This window comes from Prionailurus bengalensis, chromosome B2, assembly GCF_016509475.1.
Source record: "Prionailurus bengalensis isolate Pbe53 chromosome B2, Fcat_Pben_1.1_paternal_pri, whole genome shotgun sequence".
Taxonomy (NCBI): Eukaryota; Metazoa; Chordata; class Mammalia; order Carnivora; family Felidae; genus Prionailurus; species Prionailurus bengalensis.
The window spans coordinates 75,029,266-75,052,757 of record NC_057349.1 but is presented as its reverse complement, the minus strand read 5'-3'; the positions used below and the strand labels follow the sequence as shown (position 1 = coordinate 75,052,757).

The 23,492-nt window shown below is 38.5% G+C and overlaps 1 protein-coding gene across 14 annotated transcripts in view; it reads left to right on the top strand.

Moving 5' to 3' along the window:
* Window positions 1-23,492, top strand: part of SNAP91 (synaptosome associated protein 91) — a 149,118-nt gene that overhangs the window by 34,959 nt on the left and 90,667 nt on the right. For all 14 annotated transcript variants that reach the window (XM_043593028.1, XM_043593027.1, XM_043593022.1 and 11 more), the window contains exons 3-7: window positions 16,245-16,387; window positions 17,031-17,106; window positions 17,865-17,967; window positions 19,647-19,740; window positions 21,487-21,598. In XM_043593028.1, the coding sequence (XP_043448963.1) occupies window positions 16,245-16,387; window positions 17,031-17,106; window positions 17,865-17,967; window positions 19,647-19,740; window positions 21,487-21,598 (528 nt within the window). The remainder of the gene's footprint in view (window positions 1-16,244; window positions 16,388-17,030; window positions 17,107-17,864; window positions 17,968-19,646; window positions 19,741-21,486; window positions 21,599-23,492) is intronic.

Sequence of the window (23,492 nt, the reverse complement as noted above, 5' to 3'; positions counted from 1 at the left end):
ATTATTTCTGCCTCGTGGCTGAAGACTCTAGGCTAAATAAATCCAGTGACTTATTTCCAGGTTGCATGGTTAATGCCGGAGTGAGCTATGTATGGATCCCAAAAGACAAAAATATAAACTACCAATTTTTGTCTTAATAGTTTTCTACCAGCAGAAGCTTAACTAGAGTTAACTGAAGATGAAATATTTGGCACATGGACTGCTTACATCCCCCAGCCCCCAATCTCATGCAATAGTGGTACATGGCTCTGGACTCAGATTCATGCAGGCAGGTGGTTGGGCTCTTAAGCTGGCTCCTTGGAGCTTTGTGACTCACGAGGCTGCCTTCAGGAGACAGCATGGTCAGTATCTCCTCTACTTCAGTGGGTCAAAAGAATCATAGTAATTTATGATGTTGACTTTGAAAAGTTGCTGATGGCTACCCATGAAACTGACCCATGTTTAGAATTTAGAACACTCTTGGGTATAGTTTGTCATGATGCCTCAATGATTGACATAATTCTTAGGACATCCTTTTATGTGCCCCACAGACAGTAGACATACCTTTCGATGTCGTTCAAACATTACACAAGGCATGGCATTCCCTATGGTTGGAAGTGAAATCAAAGAAGTGAAAGAGTAGGTGGAAGTGGGTAGAAAGAGGAACAACATAAATGGAAGCACCCGCCTCACTTACCCTGCTTCTCTCTCCCAGGGGGTGCAAGAGGGGAGTCATCCAACTGTCCAGATACTGTAAGCTTGTCATTCTTGATTCCTCTCTGTAGCTCATGCCTCCCATCAAATCCATCAGCTAATCCTCTTGGCTCTACCTTTGAAATATCCAGAATCCTACCTTTTGTTTTCCTGCTTTTATCTCATTGCCACACTGATACCAGCTCATTATGTCACTCTCACCTGAACTATTAAAGTAACCTCCTTTTCTTGTCTTCCTGACTTCACTCCTTCCACCCGGACTATGCTCCACACAGCCACCATAGTAAATCTTCAAAATATAAGTTGGGTCATGTTATTCCCTTGATCCCTCCAGCAACTTGGCTGCATTTTAATGATATATCAAGTCCTTCTTGTGACCTGTAATATATTTTCTTTTCCTGATCAGTTCTGTCTGCCACTCTCTCCCTTGCTCACTGTTCTCCAGACACACTAGCTCTCTTGCTGTTTCTTGAACCCATTAGGCATGTTCTTACCTTGCGGCCTTTGCATTTGCTGTTTGCCCTGCATGGAATATTCCTTCCTTGCTGCATTTAGGTCTCTTTAAATGTTATAGCCTTTAAGAGGCCTTTTCTGGTCACCCTATCTGAAATAGTACCCACTATTACTCTCTGTCCCCTTATTTTATTTTCCCTCACAGTACTTATCTCTGCTGGGCACATGATAAGCATTTAGTAAAAATTTGTTAATGAATTAAATGAATTAACAAAGTATGCCGAGGGGCGCCTGGGTGGCGCAGTCGGTTAAGCGTCCGACTTCAGCCAGGTCACGATCTCGCGGATCTCGCGGTCCGTGAGTTCGAGCCTCGCGTCGGGCTCTGGGCTGATGGCTCAGAGCCTGGAGCCTGTTTCCGATACTGTGTCTCCCTCTCTCTCTGCCCCTCCCCCGTTCATGCTCTGTCTCTCTCTGTCCCAAAAATAAATAAACGTTGAAAAAAAAATTAAAAAAAAAAAAAAACAAAAAACAAAGTATGCCGAGTCCTTTTTGATATAGATAGCAAAGGGTAAATCTAATTATAATTCTGTGTGTATCTGTCTCTTTTAGTGTGTATTACTCTATGTATATAGTAGAGTATATGTGTGTATCTATATATAAATATAGTGTATATTATTTATATACTTTACAGATTTTTATATACAGATGCTTTGATATCCATTCCTTACACATCAGGCTCTGTGCTACATATTTTGTTTGCATTACCCACTTTACTAAAACAGCTGTCAGATAGGTGCCATTATTATCTTCATCATAGTAATGTAGAAATGGAAGTTAAGAGAGGCAACTTTGCTGAAGGTCACACAGTTATTAAATAACAGATGGTAATTGAACTGGATGGATCTGGTCCGGTTCCAAAACCTTAACTGAAATGACTCACTACACTGTGGATGCATCTCCTTATTTCAAATCTGCCAAAATCCTATGGGGGAACAAACAGCATAAGAAGGGGATTTTTGTACTATATATTTCTACAAAGGACTACAACGTTTACATATTTTTCTTTGAGATGAAAAAATGGTTTACAAATAGTTTACCTAAATAGTTTAGAAACTAGATTACATTAAAATTCTAGTAATGTAAAAATACAAGTAAAGTTTTTATTGAACTATATTGACTAAATTAAGTGGAAAAAACTTTATTATTTAAAAATCACTTTATTATTAATTTTGAGAGAGCATGTGTGAGCAAGCAGGGGAGGGGAAGAGACAGGGGGAGGGAGAGGGAGGGAGGCAGGGAGAATATCCCAAGCAGGCTCCCTTCTGTCAGCGCAGAGCTCAATGTGGGGCTTGAACCCACAAACTGTGAGATATGACCTAAGCCAAAAAAATCAAGAGTCGGACGCCAACCTACAGAGCCACCCAGGCGCCCCAAGTGAAAAAAATTTAAAAGCTCACAGTTTGCACCTTTCCATTTAAAGAGGAATTTATTTGAAGAAGGACACTGTTGTTAAGTTCTGCAAATAACTGTTCGTCATAGCGGGCACATTTACAAGCTGCTTCCCCTTGATCTCTGTAAAGCCATAGGTGTTTATTCTTTTATTTCTGGCTCCATTCATCCTCGTCACTTACAGTTAACAGTTGAGGGTCATCAACTCTTACTCCTGCTGGTCCACCTTTGCTGTCATGTATGCAGTTCTCAACACCTCGCTCCGTAGGGCGTCACTCCCACCGCAGCCCTCACGAGGTCATTTCATTCTGCACACCCAGGCTAGCCTACACTGGCTGCAGTTCTCTCAACATTTACCCTCAACCTTGAGGATGTCCATGGGATGTCCGACCACCTCCTGCATATTTTTGTTCTGATTATTTTCTAGTCATCCTCCTGTCACCTCAGAACTTCTATATGCAAAATTTATATTTTATAAAGTTATTTCACATTATCAGGTCTTCTTTCTGCATAGGAGAAAGATACTCTCTTTCTCTTTCCCAAAATGCAAGCCTTTCATCTATGCTCTGTGTCCTATAACCAGCTCACCTGCAACAGAATTTCTACACAAAGGACCCCTTTTATCTCAAGGGAAGGCACTGCTGGGGGTTGTTGAATGCTATAAAAGGGCAGAAACAATGGGGTCTTGAGCAGGGAGATACTCAAGTGATATCAGAGCTGGGACACTACAGAAGTCATGGGCCTGGTTCCTTTTGTTGTTTGTTGTTGCAATTTGTATCACTTAGGATTCTTTCAGCTGCAAGTAAAAAGAATGCCCCAAGTTGGGAGTTAATAAATTAATTTACTATCTTCCTTAACAAGTCTGGAGGTGGGGCAGTTCCAGCTCAACAGCACCACCACAGACCTAGGTGTCTTTCATATTTCCCCACTGCTGTCTCTAGCTTGCTGAAGTCTATCCTCGTGCCTCAAGATGACCATGATGTCACATGCATACACAACTACATCCATTGAAGGCGAGGAGGCATGTTTCCACTCTGTTAATTATGAAGTGCTATTTAATACAAAGAAAAAGGGTTTCCCAGGTGACTCAGCAGACTACCCTTTGTATGTCCATGTCTAGCTACAAGGGAAGCAGGGATGGCACGCATCTGACATTTTTTGCTTTTCTGATGGGTCGACCAGCAGAGGGGATGGGTGGCGTCCTGCTGGTACAGAAGAAGAGAGAAGGAAATAGGTATTGGTGAGGCAACCATTAACGTCTGCCATTCATACCGAGCCGAGAACAACCTTGAAACCATCTGCATCGTTATCTTTTTGTATTGCCCAAATTGGAAAGATTACTTTCTGTTTTCAAATGTTTGAGTTCTTTGATGTTGTTAACTAGCAGGAAGGAAGTGAGAGAGTCGAGAAGGAAGAAAAAAAGATATAAATTGAAAAGAACAGTTTATCAATTTACACATAAGTTAGTTCATGTGGCAGATGCTCTGAGCTGTTGATGTTTAAAATGTGTGTATTGGCAATCATGGTTCTGTAGCTTTGCATTTTCTTTCTGAGGGCATAAGTTTAGATGATGATTGTAAGATAAAGGAATGACCCATCTTTGTTCCCCTTTCTGGCATTCAGTCTAAGGAAAATTGCTGTTCTAGTGGTGTTTGCCAGAATCTTGTAATTAAACTTACAGAGAGATGTTCAAATAGGAATATAAGTTGCCTTTCTGAACTTTGGCTGCGGATAAAAGCATATCAGTGACATAGAAAGTAACTCTAATTTGGTGATGCAGTTGTATCCAGTAAGAATTATGGAAAGAGGGGCGCCTGGGTGGCTCAATCGGTTGGGCGTCCGACTTCGGCTCAGGTCATGATCTCATGGTTGTGAGTTCAAGCTCCGCGTTGGGCTCTGTGCTGACATCTTGGAGCCTGGAGCCTGCTTCGGATTCTGTGTCTCTCCATCTCTCGGCCCTTCCCCTGCTCATGCTCTGTGTCTCTCTGTCTCTCAATAATAAATAAACGTTAAAAAATTTTTTTTAATTAAAAAAAAAGAATTATGGAAAGAAAGAGACCCCTCATATCAACTATCAGTTTTAGTCTGGAAATACTTTATACTGAGGCAGATAATGCTAAGCCAGCCATAGGCATCTCATTTATTAAGTGTCTTTTATATGCCAGGGCTTGTGTCAGGTACCAGGGATCAAAAGATACAGATATGACTTCATTTCTGCCTGTTGGATCTTGAGCTCCAATATAGCAAAGACATATGTGAATCAACAATTATAAATTTATGTAATAAGGACTGTAATAAAGATGTGTAAAGATTAGCACAAATGACAATGCCTATCCTGTAAGGTAGTTAATATTATTCCCATTTCTAGGTGAAAATACAGAGCCACAGAGTGGTCAAATTCAGTAGCAGAGTTAGGTTGTAATCCAGGTCTCTGGTGCCAAGTCCAGTATCCTTTGCCACACTCTGCATGGAAGAGAAAACTAAAGCCTCTCCTCCCTTTGAGGGCGATATTAGAAGAGGCTTCTTGGAGGTTATATTATTTGAGATTGCGTTAAAAGATGAGATCTCAAGCAAGTGAAGGCAGAGATATTCTAGGCAGTAAGAACAGAATGAAAAAGTATCAATACATGGGGTGCCTGGGTGGCGCAGTCGGTTAGCGTCCGACTTCAGCCAGGCCACGATCTCGCAGTCCGTGAGTTCGAGCCCCGCGTCAGGCTCTGGGCTGATGGCTCAGAGCCTGGAGCCTGTTTCCGATTCTGTGTCTCCCTCTCTCTCTGCCCCTCCCCCGTTCATGCTCTGTCTCTCTCTGTCCCAAAAATAAATAAACGTTGGAAAAAAAATTTTTTTTAAATATAGAAAAAAAAAAAAGAAAAAGTATCAATACAACATTGTTGGTACACCATGTGTAGCAAAGAGGAGGAAAGGAGCTATGCCTGATAGAAGGCCTTTTACTCCGGGTTGAGGTCATTGTGTTTAATTCAGTGGGCAGCAGAAGGCCCCCAGCGGGGTTTTGAGCAGGCGACTGCCAGGATCAGAAGTGTACACTTGGGCGGTCATTTTTCCACAAGTACATCTAGTTGGGCTGGACGCAATCCAGAGAACAGGTTACAGAGCAGTTCAGGTAAGAGATAAGAAGGGCCCCGTCATATGCCATCTTTCACATGGCTCAGGTGGTTGAGAGTCTCACACAGCAGTGGAAAAAGAAGTAGGTGATCATGAATTTGAGAGTTATTCAGGTGTGTTGCATTTTCTTATTTTAGTGAATAATTATTTACAACTCTCAAAAGTTAAACTTCTTTTTCCACTTATATCTATTTCTTTTCTTCTACTACTTTTGGATATTATCTTGCCTCAGAGGAATTTTCCAAAACATGTTCAAGTGCTTAAAACTACCAAAGTGAAAGACTTCTGCTTTGTGGCAAGATGGAGTAACAGGGTCCATATTTACTCTCCTGCCTGAAAGAACTGAGAAACTGGACTAAATGTATTCAATAACTGTTTTCAGTATTTTGGATGTCAGGCAATAGGGCACAGTGGTCTCTGAGAGGCGGAAAACAAAGTGAGTTCTACGTTGTAGCAAAGAGAGATTCCAGGCTGTAGCAAAAGGTGGAGGACGCCACCTGAACTGCAGCCTTCTCTGAACTGCGGGGATGGAGCTGGGTCTCTGAGAAGATTGATACAGTTAAAATGACCTTACCCAGACTGATCAGAAAGAAAAAGAAAAAAACATAAATTACCAGTATCACGTAATTATGAGACAGATGACATCACTGCTGATTCTATAGATGTTAAAAGGAAAACAGGGAATACTGCTAACGACTTACGTGATAACAACTGACGTGAAAAGGACAAATGTGTTGAAAAGCACAAACTACCCAGACTCATTCAAAAATAAATAAATAACCCGAGTAACTCTGTATCTATTAAAGAAATCAAAGTTATGGTTAAAAACGTCTATCAAAGAAAACTCCAAGACCGGAAAAGAAATAACCCCAGTTCTACACAAACTCTTCCAGAAAATTGAAGATGAGAGAATACTTCTCAACTTATTCTATGAGGCCTTTACTCTGATTGCAGAACCAAAGATATTACAAGAAAAGAAACTGTAGTCTAATATTCCTTATAGACATGCATGTAAAAAGTCTTGACAAAACATTATCAAATCAAATCCAGTGACAGAAAGATAAAGCATCATGACTGAGGGAGTTTATCCTAAGAATGCAAGGTTAGTTTAACATTTGACCACTAATCAATGTAATTCACCATAATAACAGACTAAAAAAGAAAAACCATATGATCATCTCACTAGATGTAGAAAATATATTGGACAAAATCCAATATCCGTCTATGATAAAAACTCTCAGCCAACTAGGAATATAAGGAAACTTCCTTAATGTGACATGGGATATCTCTGAAAAACCTACTGCTAACATCACGTTTAGTAATGAAAAACTGAATGTTTTCCCCTTAAGGTCAGGAAAAGAAAGGGATGTTCTTTCTCACCACTCTTCAAATTGCATTCTAGCCAGTAGCAACACCATCAAGAAAAAAAATAAAATAAATAATAATAATTGGAGGAGGAGAAAGAACAGGTATCAGGACTGTAAACAAGTAAAAACTGACTTTATCACAGATAGCATATCTATGTAGAACATATGATAGAATCCACCAAAAAAAACCCTGATAAGTGGGATAAGCAAAGCTGTGGGATATAGTCAAAATACGTAAGTTGTATTTTTTAATATTGGCAGTGAACAATTAGAAGTTGAAATGAAAAATGGGGTGCCTGGGTGGCTTAGTCAGTTAGGCATCTGACTCTTGATTTTGGTTCAGATCATGATCTCGGGGTTGTCAGATTGAGCCCTGCATCAGGCTCTGTACTGAGCGGGGAGTCTGCTTGAAATTTCTCTCTCATTTCTCTCTCTCTCTCTCTCTCTCTCTCTCTCTCTCTCTCTCTCTCTCTCTCTCTTTCTCTCTCTTTCTCTCTCTCATACTCTCTTTCTCTCATTCTCTCTCTCTCTCTCGGCTACTCTCCCCTGTTCCCACACACTCCCTCTCAGATAAGAACAAAATTTTTAAAAAGTTGAAATGTAGGGGAGTCTGGGTGGCTCAGTCAGTTTAGCATCCGACTTTGGCTCAGGTCATGATCTCATGGTTTGTGGATTGGAGACCCGTGTTGGGCTCTGTGCTGACAGCTCAGAGCCTGGAGCCTGCTTCGGATTCTGTGTCTCCCTCTCTCTCTGTCCCTCCCCACCCTCTCTCTTTAAAAATAAATAAACATTTTTAAAATTTTTAATAAATAAAACGTTGAAATGTAAAAAAAAAAAAAACAGTACAATTTACCATGTTATCAAAATGTGTGAAATACTTAGAAATGAACCTGGCAAAATATATGTAAGACCTGAATACTGAACACTGCCCAATGCTGCTGGGACAAATGAAAGCAGATCTAAGTAAGTGGGGAGACAGACTATGTATATAAGTGGGAAGACTCAGTATTGCTAAAATGCCAGATCATCCCAAATTGAACTATACATTCAACATGATCCAAATCAAAATCCCAGCAGACAATTTTTGTTAAAATTGAGAAATTCAACATAAAACTCATAGAGATACAAAGGATCTAAAAGAGCAAGAAAATACTTTGAAGAAGAACAAAATTGGAGGGCTAGCACTCATTGATTTCAAGAATTATTAAAATTTACAATAACATGGGGCACTTGGGTGGCTCAGTCGGTTGAGCGACCGACTTTGGCTCAGGTCATGATCTCACGGTTTGTGAGTTCAAGCCCCGCGTCGGGCTCTATGCTGACAGCTCAGAGCCTGGAGCCTGCTTCGGATTCTATGTCTCCCTCTCTCTCCGCCCCTCCCCCACTCATGCTCTGTCTCTCTCTGTCTCAGAAATAAATAAACATTAATTTTTTTTAAATTTAGGGGCGCCTGGGTGGCGCAGTCGGTTAAGCGTCCGACTTCAGCCAGGTCACGATCTCGCGGCCCGTGAGTTCGAGCCCCGCGTCGGGCTCTGTACTGACAGTTCAGAGCCTGGAGCCTGTTTCCGATTCTGTGCCTCCCTCTCTCTCTGCCCCTCCCCCGTTCATGCTCTGTCTCTCTCTGTCCCAAAAATAAATAAACGTTGAAAAAAAAAAAATTTTAAATTTACAGTAACAAAGATAGTGTATTGGTATAAAGACAGACAAATGGATGAATAGAACAGAGTTAGTCCTGAAATAGACCCCAAGATATATGGTCCACTGATTTTTGACAAAGGTACAAAGTGGGAAAGAATAAAAGGGAAGTTTCTCAACAAATGGTGCTGGAACAATTTGTTATATGCAAAACAAAACAAAACAAAACAAAAAAACCCTATATCCTCTTCCCATACCATTTATAAAAACTAACAATGTATTGTAGATCTAACATACAATTCCTAAAACTATAAAACTTCTAGAAGAAACAGGAGAAAATCTTTGTGACTTTGACTCAAGCAAAGATTTCTTAGGTATGACACAAAAGCACAAACCCTTAAAGAAAATCTTGGTAGATAGGACTTCACATAACTGAGAATTCCTGTTCTTTGAAAGGCAGTTAAAAGCATGAAATGAGAAGCCATAGACTTGGAGAATGTATTTGCAAATTATATATCTCATAATCAACTTGAAGCAAAATAACTCCATAATTAGAAAACAATCCAATAAAAATGGCTAAGAATTCATACCTATGGCAAATAAAGTAACAAAAAGTACATGGAAAATATGTTCAACTTCAGTAGCCATTACAGAAAAGCAAAGAAAAGCCATCATGAGACACCTTGTCACGCCTGTTAGAATGGCAAAAAGATAAACTATAGTGCCTGTATGCTGCTGGTAGGAATGTAACGTGATACAACCATTTTGCAAGTAGTTTGGCAGTTTCTGATATATTTACTTCCAAATGATTTAACCAGCCTACTCCTCGGCAGTTACCCAAAGGAACTGAAAGCGTATGTCCATGCGAATACTTGTACACAAATGTTCATAGCAGTTTTACTTGTAATAATCAAAAACTGGAGTCATTCCAAGTGTCCATCAGTAGGTGAATGGTTAAACAGTTTTGTTATGTCCATATAGCAGAATATACCTCAGTGATGAAAAAGGAATGCAACAATTGGATGAGTCTCAAAATAATTATGCTGAGTGAAAGAAACCAGACCTCTCCCCTGCCTCCCCCCTCCAAAAAAGAAGTATGATTCTCTTTATTAGAATCTTTATGTGTTGGTAGATACAAACTAATGTATGTTGGCTAACAGCAAATTGGTGGTTGCTAAGGGACAGCAGCAGAGAAGAATGGGGAGGGGTAGGGAAGAGGAATTATAAAAGGTCTCTAGGAAAACTTGGCGGGTGATGGATATGTTCACTATCTTGATTTTGATGGTAGTTTTATGGATGGATATTTGTCAGCATTTATCAAATAGTATTCTTTAAATGTGTATAGTTTTCTTTGGTATGTCAGCTGTACTTCAATAAAGATACTGTCAGTTGATTAAGCACCTGACTCTGATTTTGGCTTAGGTCATGATCTCGTTGTTCCTGAGTTCAAGCACCACATTAGGCTCTCTGTTAGCAGCAACCCTAGGATCCTAGGATCCTTTGGATCCTCTGTCCCTCTCTCTCTTTGCCCCCCGCTCTCTCTGTCCCCCCCCAACTCATTTTCTCTCTCTCAAAAATAAACATTTTAAAAAAACTATCTTTAAAAAGATACCAGTTCTGTCTCAAGTTCAGCTAACACTTTGGGTTCTAAGGAATTCAAATATGACAGATATTTTAGCATTTAGATTCGTACAATTTTCAGGAACTTTTTTTCTGCATGTTTATGTCTATGCTTTGTTTTAATTTTTTGAAATTTAAAAAATCAAAACCCTTTATTTGTTGAGCAAGTAGAGCAGTAGATAATTGTATACACTACTAGTGAAAATCTAAATGTTGTAACCACTATGTAAAAACATTTTGTAAAGTTAACTATGTAGATACGCTACAACGTAGCAATTCTCTTTTTAGATATATACCAAGAATAGCACCTCTCAAACTGTTTGGTCTCAGGATACCTTTGTACTTTTAAATTATTGAGGAATTTTGAGAGCTTTTGTTTATGTGAGTTATATCTTTAGAAATGTAATGTATTAGAAATTGGAACTGAGAAAGCTTAAAAATACTTTTTATTTTAAAATAACAGTAGTAAACCTATTGGCATATAACACAAATAATACTTTTAGGGAAAGTAATTATTTTCTAAAACAAAAATATGGTGAGAAGAATGATATTGTTTTAAATCTTTATACGTATTTTTCATGTCTTGTTTAATAGAAGACAGATGCTCATATCTGTTTCTATATTCAGTCTCTTGGGATATACTGTTTGAGTTGAAGTGTATGAGGAAAATCGGTCCTCACACAGATACACAGTTGGAAAGGGGAGAACTATTTTAATAACTTTTTCAGAAAATTGGTGGATTTCCTTCTTTGATACTGCACCATAACTCTCTAAATGGGAGTTTCTTTCTTTCTTTCTTTCTTTCTTTCTTTCTTTCTTTCTTTCTTTCTTTCTTTCTTTCTTTCTTCTCTGTCTTTTTTCATTGTTTATTTATTGAGAGAAAGAGCATGCATGAGTGCACAAGCAGGGTAGGGGCAGAGAGAGAGGGAAAGAGAGAATCCCAAGCAGGTTCCAAACTGTTACCACAGAGCCTGAAGTGGGGCTTAAACTCAGGAACCATGAGATCATGACCTGAGCTGAAGCCAAAAATCAGATGCTTAACCAACTGAGCCACCCAGGCAACACTTCAGTAGTAGTTTCTTGAATTTAGATTGCAATATTGATTCTGAAACAACATCAGTGAATTTTTTGTACTCTGTTATGTTAAAATCCGTTCTCATTGGTCCACCTTAGAATTAATTGAGTTTTTATTTTGTAACATTATGTACTAGCCATTTGAAAAATATTGGTTTGCAGAGTTACTTACATCTTCCAAATGTTGTCATATTTCATTCTATAATATCAACAAATGATACTCGTGAATGTCACCAACAATCTTAACAGAGAGCTGGAAAATTGTGAAGCTTAGTGTGGCAGACACAAGTTTTCAAAAATTCTAATTTTAACTTAAAATATGGAATTTTATCATTGGCAACCAGTACTGTCATTTGTTTTCTTTGACAGGCTCACTTTCTTTATGGTTGAGAAAATGACTGCTAAATACCAAGTCAGAATCACCATGATTTGAAGTCTGTCAGTCACTCTTTCAAGTAAAAATCACAGTCTACACAAGTGGTTAGTTCATTTCACAATTCAACACACAATTGCTTTTCCAGCATTCATCTCTGTTGTGCATCAGAGTTGCTTTATGCACACTTCCCATTTAGTGACAGAACAGGGTCAGCAAGCATTTTTCTCTAAAAGGTCAGAGAGTAAATATTAGGCTTCGTGGACCACTGAATTTAGTTTCAGTTGAGCATTGTAACTATTCAACTATGTCACTGTGGTGTGAAAGCAGCTTTAGACAAAATGTAAACAAATGAGCATGGCTGTGTTCCAATAAAACTATTTACAAAACAAGAAACATGTCCAGGTTGCCCAACAAGCTATAGTTTGCCAGCCCCTGACAATAGAATATTAAAAAGATGAATATTTTAAGGTCAGGATTTAATAAAATCTGTAACCTCTGCTTCATCAAGGACATGCCTCTCAGTAGCATTGTATCTCATCACTCATTCTTCCATCTCCACTCCACTCCCCATCCTTACCTCTCTCCATTGTGTGGCACTCCTCTCTGAGGCTAACACTAACATCTCTAGAATTCAGAAATTCTAGAGCTCCTTCTGCCTCTAGAATTCCCCATAAGTTATGTCTGCTCTTTTCAACCTTACCTCTTTTTGGCTTTTCCTACTTAGATTTAAATATGCTTAAATGTGTTCCATCTTTAAACCATAAAAACCATCCTTTGACCCTCTCCCCTTCACAACTAGTCTGTACTTGAGCTTTATTTCCTGCGCATGGCAGCAGGCCGATAGTTGTATGTATTCTATTCTTGGGGTTCGGTTTGTGAAGACTCAGTAGTAGTTGACATTGGTGATCCCTAATTGCTTCTTGAATTTTGTGAAGCTCTCTTCTTAATTGGCTTTCACAATTTCACTTTCCTGGGCTCCTCTTTGCCATCTGTTACCTCACTCATTTTTCTTCCATTTATCTCTAAATGTTAGTCTTTTTTAGCTTTGATTCTTATTTCTTATTTATAACATAATCTCCATGGGGGGAGAGGTATTACCTCTTCTACTTACATGATTTCAGCTCCCATTTCATTGCTGATGACTCCTAAATTTGTATCTAGGTCGAGTGTTGGTTCTGAACTGTATTTATTTTATTTTATTTTATTTCATTTTTATTTTGGAGCATGAGCAAGGGAGAGGAACAGAGGGAGAGAGAAAGAATCTTAATTAAGTAGGCTCTGCACTCAGAGTGGAGCCAGTCACAGGGCTTGATCCAATGACCTGAGCCAAAATCAAGAGTCAGACGCTCAACTGACTGAGCTACCCAGGCACCCCATCCTGGACTTTAGAACATGCTTCCAGGCCACTATCAGACATCTCAACATTGATCTTCGCAGCTACTTCAAATGTTTTGTGTTCAAAATAGTTTATGTCTCCTTTGAAACCAGCTTTCCTCCCTTTCCAGTAAAAAGCATTTACTGGACCCCAAACCAGAAATCTGAAATTGGTCATGATTCCTTTTCCTTTCCCCTCTAATATCCGTTTGCTCACCTGGAGACATCATTTGAACCTCCTGAATATTTTTCTACTCCATTCATTATCTCCCTCTATCCCTACTGCCTTTTCATTAGCCAGGCTCATCTCATCTCATTCTCAACTGGGCTTTCTTTTTTTTTTTTTTTTTTTTTTTTTTTTAATTTTTTTTTTTCAACGTTTATTTATTTTTTTGGGACAGAGAGAGACAGAGCATGAACGGGGGAGGGGCAGATAGAGAGGGAGACACAGAATCGGAAACAGGCTCCAGGCTCTGAGCCATCAGCCCAGAGCCTGACACGGGGCTCGAACTCACGGACTGCGAGATCGTGACCTGGCTGAAGTCGGACGCTTAACCGACTGCGCCACCCAGGCGCCCCTCAACTGGGCTTTCTAACTTACTCTCTTCCTGTATTCTAGTATATCTTTCCAGGCATATCTTATCCCATGCCTCTGTTTACCTTTGCAGATAAAATTTAGTAGTCACTGAATGATGTGGTTGACTATAAAAGTGAAGTCTTATACTTCTCTTCTAAAATCCTTCCAAGGCTCCTATAGGGTGAAATCATGTGTGAGATCCCTCACTGGTCATGCCCTTGCTCTTTAGTTAAGTTCCTCCCCATCACCTGCCCACACATACCCACCCCCCAAACTGCCACAGTTCTCCAACGACATCTCACCTCTTAGGATTCCACACTTTGCTCACTTGGTAAAAATGTCCTTCTCCTCTCCCATGGCATAGCTGACTTTAGGATCCTCCCCATGGATGCTTTCCTAGTACCCTACTCTGTTCTCGTAATTCAGTGTGTGTATAAGAATACTTACAAACATTTGTTTTCAGTGCCTACTATGTTAAGACACTTTGCAATCCTTATAATAGTCCTGAAAGGTAGTAATTATTACCTCCTATTTTAAAGATAAGGGCCTAAATGAAAGAGATATTTTATTTGTTAGAGTTTGTATATCTAGACAGGGGCTAAGCTAACCCTGGACCTGGGCTCTCTGGGCTCTATCTTGTTGCTTCTCTTTACTCATTTCTTAGAGGCTTTCTCAATTATCTGACCAGGTATTTGTCTCCTCTGACCAGAAATGTTTCTGTATCCCCAGATCCCAGTTCAATAAATGAATGAATAAAATAATTTGTGACTGAAACAGAATTTCAAGTATAAAGTAGTCCCATGATACAGTCTCAATAAACCATGTCACAGCTTTGTGATTTTTCTTTAAAGAATGGTTTGCTTATATTTTGGGCTAAAGTATGGGGTTTTTGGTAAATTTTGCTTAACAAATATTTATTGTGCACAGCGCACTCCACAGAAAACAGACATTGGCATGACTGTTGCCATCGTCAAGGAGCTTCGGTATGGTAGGAACTTACGAGGGATACACCTCTAACCTGAATACCCAGCGGGAACAAAATGCCTCAGATTTTAAAACAGGGAGACCACATCGGCCTGCACTTAAAAGGGAGCAGAATTTATTTCAGGGATGCAGTATCAACTTTTTTAAACCTCATTTTTTATAAAATAGATAAATGAATAAAGTAAATGTATGGTTTATTGATTACTGAGCATGGATTTTGGTCAGGAAAAGGATGGGTCTGTCTCTGCATTTGTTGCATGGGATTCTCTTGTAACTGAGTATCACCTGCAGTTCTCTGCAGGGTGGGTGTGGCTTGTGAGAGAAGTCTTGTAGGATTGTCCTGAGGAATCATACTGTGCTGTTGGAAGTACCAGTTGACCCTTGAACAATCCCAGGGGTTAGGGGCATTGACCACCCATGTAGTCAAAAATCTGAGGCTAACTTTTGATTCCTCCAAAATTTAACGACTAGTAGCCTACTGTTGACTAATAGTGACCAGAAGCCTTACTGGTAACCTAGTCAGTTAACACGTATTTTATGCTACATGTGTTATGAACCATATTCCTTACAATAAAGTGAGAAAAGAAGGTTACTAAGAAAATCATAAGGAAGAGAAAATACATTTATGGTACTGTACTCTTAAAAAAATCTGTGTGAAAGTGGACCCTCACAGTTCAAACCCATGTTGTTCAAAGGTCAGCCGTACCACCCTCAAGTCTGCGCTGCCCCAGTGTGGCTTAGCTTCTGTCCCGTGGCACATTGTCTTTGGTTGCCTCATACCTCTTCGGCAGCACTCTCCACTTTTTCTGAATGCTAGGCAGCCCACTTTGGCCACTATATAAAATTTTTTTTCCCTGAGGTACGACTGGAATCATAGTGATAATATGTAAATATAGACAGTGAATGTATCATAAAGGTTTCTCTCTTATAAACTCAAGTCTCACCCTAGTAACTTAATGCATGCATGGTGTTCTTTGGTAGCTTAGGTAAGTGTGATGGAATTTTTTTTTTTTTTTTTATTGTTTGCTCTCATCTGCCACTTAGGTGGTAAGTATATTTATTAGGACCCATCAGAACTAAAATCCAGGTGAAGTATGCATTTTAGCAGCTTCGTGTTTCAAAATATACATTTATGTTATTGCCTTCAAATGCTGTGTAGAGTGAGTACATTTTTGAGACATTGTGCTAGGAAAGAAGAATTAACATGAGGCTTAGCTTTCCTGTAATTTGTAATTTTAAAGAGTGATATTGGTACCAGAAAACCAATAAAATTCAGAATTGGACACAGAATTCCGTAGAAAAAAATAAGCTCAAGAAAAAAATAAATGCTTTGGGTAAAACGTGTATTTATGTGTTCATGTGTAAAGATACTGTAATTTCATTTTAATTTGGTTATTAGTTATTGTCAAAGCAATTTTGGGACTCCTGTTTTAGTAAGCAGGTTTAAAAGTTTAAAACTTGAAGTGAAGTTTTGTGTGTAATGATTAATATCATTGTTGGATTTCTTCTACTTTCATAGATTTGATCCAGGCTACCAATGAGACCAATGTTAATATTCCTCAGATGGCCGACACACTCTTTGAGCGGGCAACAAACAGTAGCTGGGTGGTTGTATTTAAAGCTTTAGTCACAACACATCATCTCATGGTGCATGGAAATGAGGTAAAGGAAGTAAATGAAGTAAACTTAACTTTTCTTTTTTTGGGTGGGGGAGGGAGGCTTTTATGGAGGGTTCTTTGACTTTTCACTAATTAGGAGAAGAAGAAGAGGAAATATATGATTCAAAATCATGGGGAGGAGTATAATTCTAATCTTCTCGTTAACTATTTTTCAAAAAATAAATGTTAGACATTCTTTTGGAGACATTGAAATATTAAATATTACTGGTACTTAAAGTGTATATACCATATAAATGCATTAGTGGGCAAAAATGTCAGGAGAAAGGAACAATGAAATAATTTTTCCCATTAGGAATAGTCTTTAAATGAAAATTGCTTTCATAAAGATGCTTAATTTTGGAAAATATTAATAAAATAAAAATTACCCATTTTATATGGGATGTCTACTGAATCATATTAAATTGCAGTGTTTCTGTTCTATAAGAAATGAAAGGTCATAAAATTTAATTCTAATTCAATGAGTACTTTTCAGTCTTTTTTCCCTTTCAGAAAAAGTCAGAGTGAGAAGCTTTATAACTGAGTAAAAAATAAAATCATTATGACAATTTGTAGCATCCTTTAGTATCAGAAATTGCTTAAAGGTCTGATTTGGGAATATTGTTTTCATTCTAATTTTTGTTTTTCAGAGATTTATTCAGTACTTGGCCTCTAGAAATACACTATTCAATCTCAGCAATTTTTTGGACAAAAGTGGATCCCATGGTGAGAATATTTATGTTTTCTAATTTTTTGGATAATGCTTTTGATGCAGGATTTTTTAATTTTTGAAGTGAGGTTATTAATCTGTAATTAGTGGGGCTGATAGTTCTGTTGGGTATTTAGGAAAAAGCTTAAAAGTAATTATATTGTTACTTTGTAGAGCTTCAAAATATTTAATTTTTAGACAACTCAGCATATAGATAACATTAACTTTACTTTTTGTCTTTTTCAGTGTTTACCTTAATAGTCAGTATTCTAGACCCACAATTGTTTATCAAAGTACAAAAGGCAATGAAATGAAAGGTACTTTCCCAATTAAAAAAAAAAAAAGATTCCAGCCTTGAAGCAACGTTCTTCATAAATTAGAATTTGAACTGCAGTCATGTGTCCATTCATCATACTTACTGGTTGCCTATCATGTATAAGACAAGCGCATCAAGCAGGTAGTTCTCAGGTAGCTATGCGTATTAAGACGGAAACAGCCTGTTCTTTGAAATGATAAACAAAAATGCAAGGAAAATCAGAAAAGATAATTAATCTGTACAAGGATGGTAGTATAACGAAATTGAAATGTCTTAGAATGTCTCATGCCTAAAGTATTTTTGCTTGCAGTAGGATTTAAAATGAGGCCTTTCTGATACACTTAGTGACCTCATTCTAGCATTATTTACATTTGGGGAATTTAAAAAAATTGGTACTAACCAAAGCACAATTGAAGGTATTGTATTAATTAGTTTTACTTCTTCTGCCCCTCTCCCCAGGTTATGATATGTCTACCTTCATAAGGCGCTATAGTAGATATTTGAATGAAAAGGCTTTCTCTTACAGACAGATGGCATTTGATTTTGCCAGAGTGAAGAAGGGGTATGTTTGGGGTTTTTTTTCTTTCTCATATTTATTTGAACAGAGTAAGTCTTTGGGGAATACTCTACTTTCCTTAACTAAGCTTAAATGCCAAATAATTTGGTCATGAAGGCCCAGTTTACAATCACCTGAAAAAAGAGACTCAATAGTATTTTAGAACTCAGCCTTGAGATTGTAATATGTATTACTTCATGTATATTTTCATGCAGAAAATCTAATTTGCTGCCCAGAGTTGACATGGTATAACATTTTATTTGTTAAAATCAATTCAAAATTCTTAAACACATATATTCCTTTAAATAATTTTAAATGGAGAAATTTTAAACAAAGGTCATTCCAAGTTCAAAGTACAGTGGCTCTAGTTGACAGTAGTTATTTCAGTGTGTTTTGATTGAGGCAAAACTGAACACACACACACACACACACACACACACACACACACACAATTGAACTGATTAGTAATACTAACCATGGATTTAGAAAACCTCATCGAAAGAGAAGCACTTGATTTTAATACATGATTATCATTTATTTCCCTCTAAATTGATGCTGAATTTCATCAGAAGTGTTCTGCCATAAATTTGTGCAGATCTTGTATCTGTTCCTGATTTGAAATAATGGCAAGATATTGTAAGTTTAATATTTTAGTCTCAAGAATCCACACAAAAAGACAAAATTCTATTTTTTTTCTAATACTGACCCTGGCTTAGCTTTGATACACTTTTTTTTATCATGGTGGTGAACAATATAAACTTGCCCATTCAAAATAATTAGCTTCTTGTGAGTGAACATTTTATAGAATTTTCGGTTTTTACTTCATCTCCTTCTCATTATGGATGATTCTAGTTTACATGCTTTCCTCTGACTTCCTACATGGGCCTGGGCAGCCATGGCTGTTGTTCCCAGCTGCATTGTGGCCTTTCTGTAGTAGGTCCATAGCCTTCTTAGGAACTTCTACACCCTTTGATGGGCACTTAAGGATACTTTGGGATGCTTTCCCTACCCTCGAAGTGGGAGAGACCCTGAAAGTTGCCATCATTAGCCTGTTCATATCACCTGGGTATTTCCCTCAGTTACTTCAATACTGCCATCACTGGATGCAGGGGCCCCCTAAGAGGCCTGTGGGTAGGCACAGGGTTCAGTGCCTTCTCTGATGCACCCTCCGTCATGAACCTCTGGTTATGTCCTCTGCAGCTAGTTAAATTCTGTCTCCTTTTGGCCAAACTGTGCATATCCGCTTGCAGTTTTCTCCCCCTGATAGTTAATAGTATACACTCTGCACTCCCAGCCCTACAGGTTTCAAAAGCTTCTAAGACATGTGTTCTCTCTTTCTCTCAAAAACAAGCCAATAAACTGGCATTCACAAAACGTATACCTCTGTTATAGATTTGGAAAAGTACATCCAATAATTCAACTGATCTCTTTTATCCAGACCACACTGCTTTCTTCCTTAGGGCAATGCAGAGAAAAAGAAAGCATTGCCTGTGTGATTGAGGAGCAAGAACGGGTAAGAGGAAGTAGTGTAGAGAGGGTAATCAACTACAGCCTCTTAATATCTCAAAATCATCCCGTAAGATTAACAGGGAAATGGTGGGGGGCAGCTTAGAAGAATGCATGTGGTCTTGAGTTTTCCATATACAAGTGAGTTTTATCTTTCTCTTTTTTTAAAAAAATTGTAGGGCCGATGGTGTAATGAGGACAATGGCTCCTGAAAAGCTACTAAAGAGTATGCCCATACTGCAGGGACAAATTGATGCGCTGCTTGAATTTGATGTATGTATCTCACTAGAAAATGTTTCTTACACAGTCAATACTGTCTTTTGTTTGAAGGTGGGCTACAGGTAAAGCTGGGAATATGCTCAGGAAGCAGATTTAGATCTCCCCTGTTTCAATGAACTAGAAGAACACTTCGTTTAGGCTCTTCGCACAGTAGAGATGACCTTGGTTGCCCAGTTTGGGCACTTTACCAGGTGTTTACTTAAGTCATGGAAAAATACGAATGGTGTGTTCTCAGAACCCCACTTCAGAACAGGATGATGGTCTTCTGTTGTGTTTGACAGGATGAAGAAGCTACAAGATGTACCTTTAGGCAGCTAAATAACTTAGCCTGCTCTTAGAGGCCATTTTATATAGATAGCTTAGGTGATACGATCCACCAAAGAGAATTATCTTTGCTTTGTCATCATCTTTCTTCCTAGCGATACCAATGTGATATGTGTCTTAAAACCATACCTGTATCTTGAGTGTGATAAATACACTGACCTACTATGTGATAAGATCATGAAGAAAAGCACCCACTGCGTGCGTGCGCGTGCGCGCGCACACACACACACACACGCACACACACACACACACACACACAAACTGGTGAAATCTGAATAAGTGGGGAAACTGGGGAAATCTGAATAAGTACAAGTGAAACTGGGGAAATCTGAATAAGATTGGTGGATTGTAGCAATATCAATATCCTAGTTGTGATATTGTATAGTAGTTTTGCAAGATGTTGCCATTGAGAGAAACTGAATAAATTGTACATAGAATTGCTGTATTTTTTTTTACAACTGCATGTGGATTTATGATTATTTCAAAATTAAAATTCAGTAAACATGTCTGATTCACAAAAATAAAATATTTCTGACACGTGAGAAGATTCTTGACTCACATTAGTTTTCCTCTCTTTTGGTGGTTGCCTAAAACAAAGATTTCCCTCCAATATTAGTAACTTAAAATTTCTGCTAACATTACACAGTTTAATCTGTAACTGAGTCCTGGTCACAACATTCATCTCTTGTGAAATTTCAGTAAAATCAGCAAAACATCTTGTTTTTTTTGATGGATTTTACAGTAAAGATTTCACTAAGTATTTATGGAATTGCTTCTCTTAACTTTTTTTTCCTCTTTATTCATTTATTTTTCTTTGCTTTTCTTGCCCTTAAAAACAGTGCTTTGTTGGGGGGGGTGGTCATACAGGAAAAAAGAACAGACCCTTGAGGAGTTGGGAACAAGGGTTGGGGATGAGGAGAAATTATTCTTCTTTGCATTTGTGATTAGAATATTTGGTGGATGGGTGAATGTTACAAGTCTCAAGAATTATTTTGGAGGTCGGTGACTAAGGTGTCTACTCCCCATGTGTGTGCTTCCTTCCTAAGTCACTTCAGGTCCCTTTGAACCCTTCCACAGAGACCTTTACATAGGGGAAGTGGAAGGATATAATATAGTATAGTAAAAGTAACAAAAGACTAGATGTTTAGAAGTGTATTTGATTGACCTGTGGATCATTGGTCAAATAGGATGTATGGATGTCTTATAACTGATAGGACTAACTCCACTGACTGAAACTGAAGCAAAAAATATGTATACAGTCCATATTTTAATATTGGTAGAGTTACTAAAAGAGTTATACAAATTTATAGAATGTGAATTAATTTCTTAGTAATCATTTGAGACATTTCCATGTGCTCTGAGAAAAATTGTCATTTAATGACATGCAATTAACATTAAATTTTTATCTTTTTTTAGGTGCATCCAAATGAGCTAACAAATGGTGTCATAAATGCTGCATTTATGCTTCTTTTCAAAGATCTTATTAAACTTTTTGCTTGCTACAATGATGGCGTTATTAACTTACTTGGTATGTAGAACTGCTAATGGTATGGTATCTTTGAATAAAGACTGTATCAGAATGCAAAGATTTGGATACCATAGACTTACTATGTAATAATCTAAATATATGATTCATCGAGGTCACATTTCTCTGTTCTTAGTCAAGAGTAAGTGCAGGAAACAGCACTGTAGATGTTTTAAGCAGGAAGGGATTTTATACAGGGATTTTGGTGCTTACAAAGTATTGGAATTACTGAAGGTTCTAGGCTTTGCCTCTTGGACTAAGTCCCAATATGTTCTACTCTACTGTGCTAACAGCTACCTCTGGTACCACCTGTAGAGATGTGTAGGGAATAGGAAGCCACTTGTCACCTCATCAAGTATAAGGGGTACTCCAGCTCCTAGGGTCCCTGACCCATATAACCCAACAGTGGTGAGAAAGGTACCATATCTTGGCCAGTGGTTCAGAGCATATACTAGAGTGTTTAACTTCTTAAAGTATCTTCTTCGATACCTTTAAAATAGTGTCTTCTGTAGACCATTCCATCATTATGTAAGGTCAGCTATTTCTGGACTGAAGGGATTCATGCTACGACTGACAAATTCTGTGGGATGCATCTGTTGTCTCACTTCTTGTGCAGTAAAATAGAAGTAGGATTGTGTGAGATACCGTGATGGGGAATAATTCCACAGATGGTGGCACTGGCAAAGCACTATGGGCAGAGGTGATAAATCCATATCCAGGATGAATTATCTATTATGCTCTTTTCCTTGGTAAAAGGAATTAATCCTTAACCTGGTACTTGGAGGATGACTCTGTACTCCCTGGATTATGATGCCGTGGTAGAAGTTCAGCATTGATCTCTGCTTTTGACAGACTAAGGGCTTAGCAACAGTGGCAGATACATCAGACTATGTGGTTGGACCTATTCACAACCTCCGTTCTGATGTAATCACTTTGTTCATCAGTGTATGGAGTCCTCTTATCCCCCCGATCATTGAGAACCTTTTTGTGGCATATGGCCTTTGGTCTACATTTGCATGGAATGAAAATAGTCTCATGCTCTTTATCCTTTCTGAGAGGTCCACCCACTCCTTTTCTCCAGACCTCGTCACCCATCTTCCAGTTTTATTTTTTCTAAGTCCCTGGTCATCCAGGCAGCAGTTTGCTCATATTTTTGGGGTAGTTCCATTTGTCTCACCATCATTCCTTTGACCTAAAGTAGAATTCAGATTGATATACTGTTTGAAGTTTGGCCTACAGTGAAAGATTTCTTTCCACTCTCAAGGTCATCCCTTTGTGGGGATTTAATGATTCAGCAAACCACTTTTCATTAGTGCCAGCATGAGAAACCATCTCTAAACCAACCTTGAATTCTTTTTCTCCTCAGTCTGCTGGTTATGGGGAACTCCCCAGAGGGATTGGAGGGAGAGATGCAGTGCAGAAGAGTCAGTGTGCTGGGAATATGAGCCATCTGTCTGTACAGCCTGCACGGGTATTCAGAGTTGACTTGAGGCTGACCTCTTCCATACCACTCTCATTTGATGATAGAGTGTTCTTGCGCTTGCCCAGCTTATGGGTCTGTAAATTAGATAACAATTGAGGTCTTATGATCACTTGATATTCTATGGTTAGAATCTCAGCCTCTATAAGCAAGCCAAGAACAGTTTTTCCAAAGGAGATTAGTTACTGTCTGAAGAAGACATGGCGCTGCTCCAAACACCAGAGGCTTCCACTGTATTTTCCTATTGGAGTGTGCCAGATGCATTCTGCAGCATTTGGATCTGCCGCAGACACTTTGAGTACTTTTAGGTTTGTGGGAACAAAGGCCCATGTGGCTCTAGTTTGGAGCAGTTGCAAAACCTTCCCCTGATCTGGATCCTACTTATATCTGACACCATCCCTGATACTCATTTTAGAG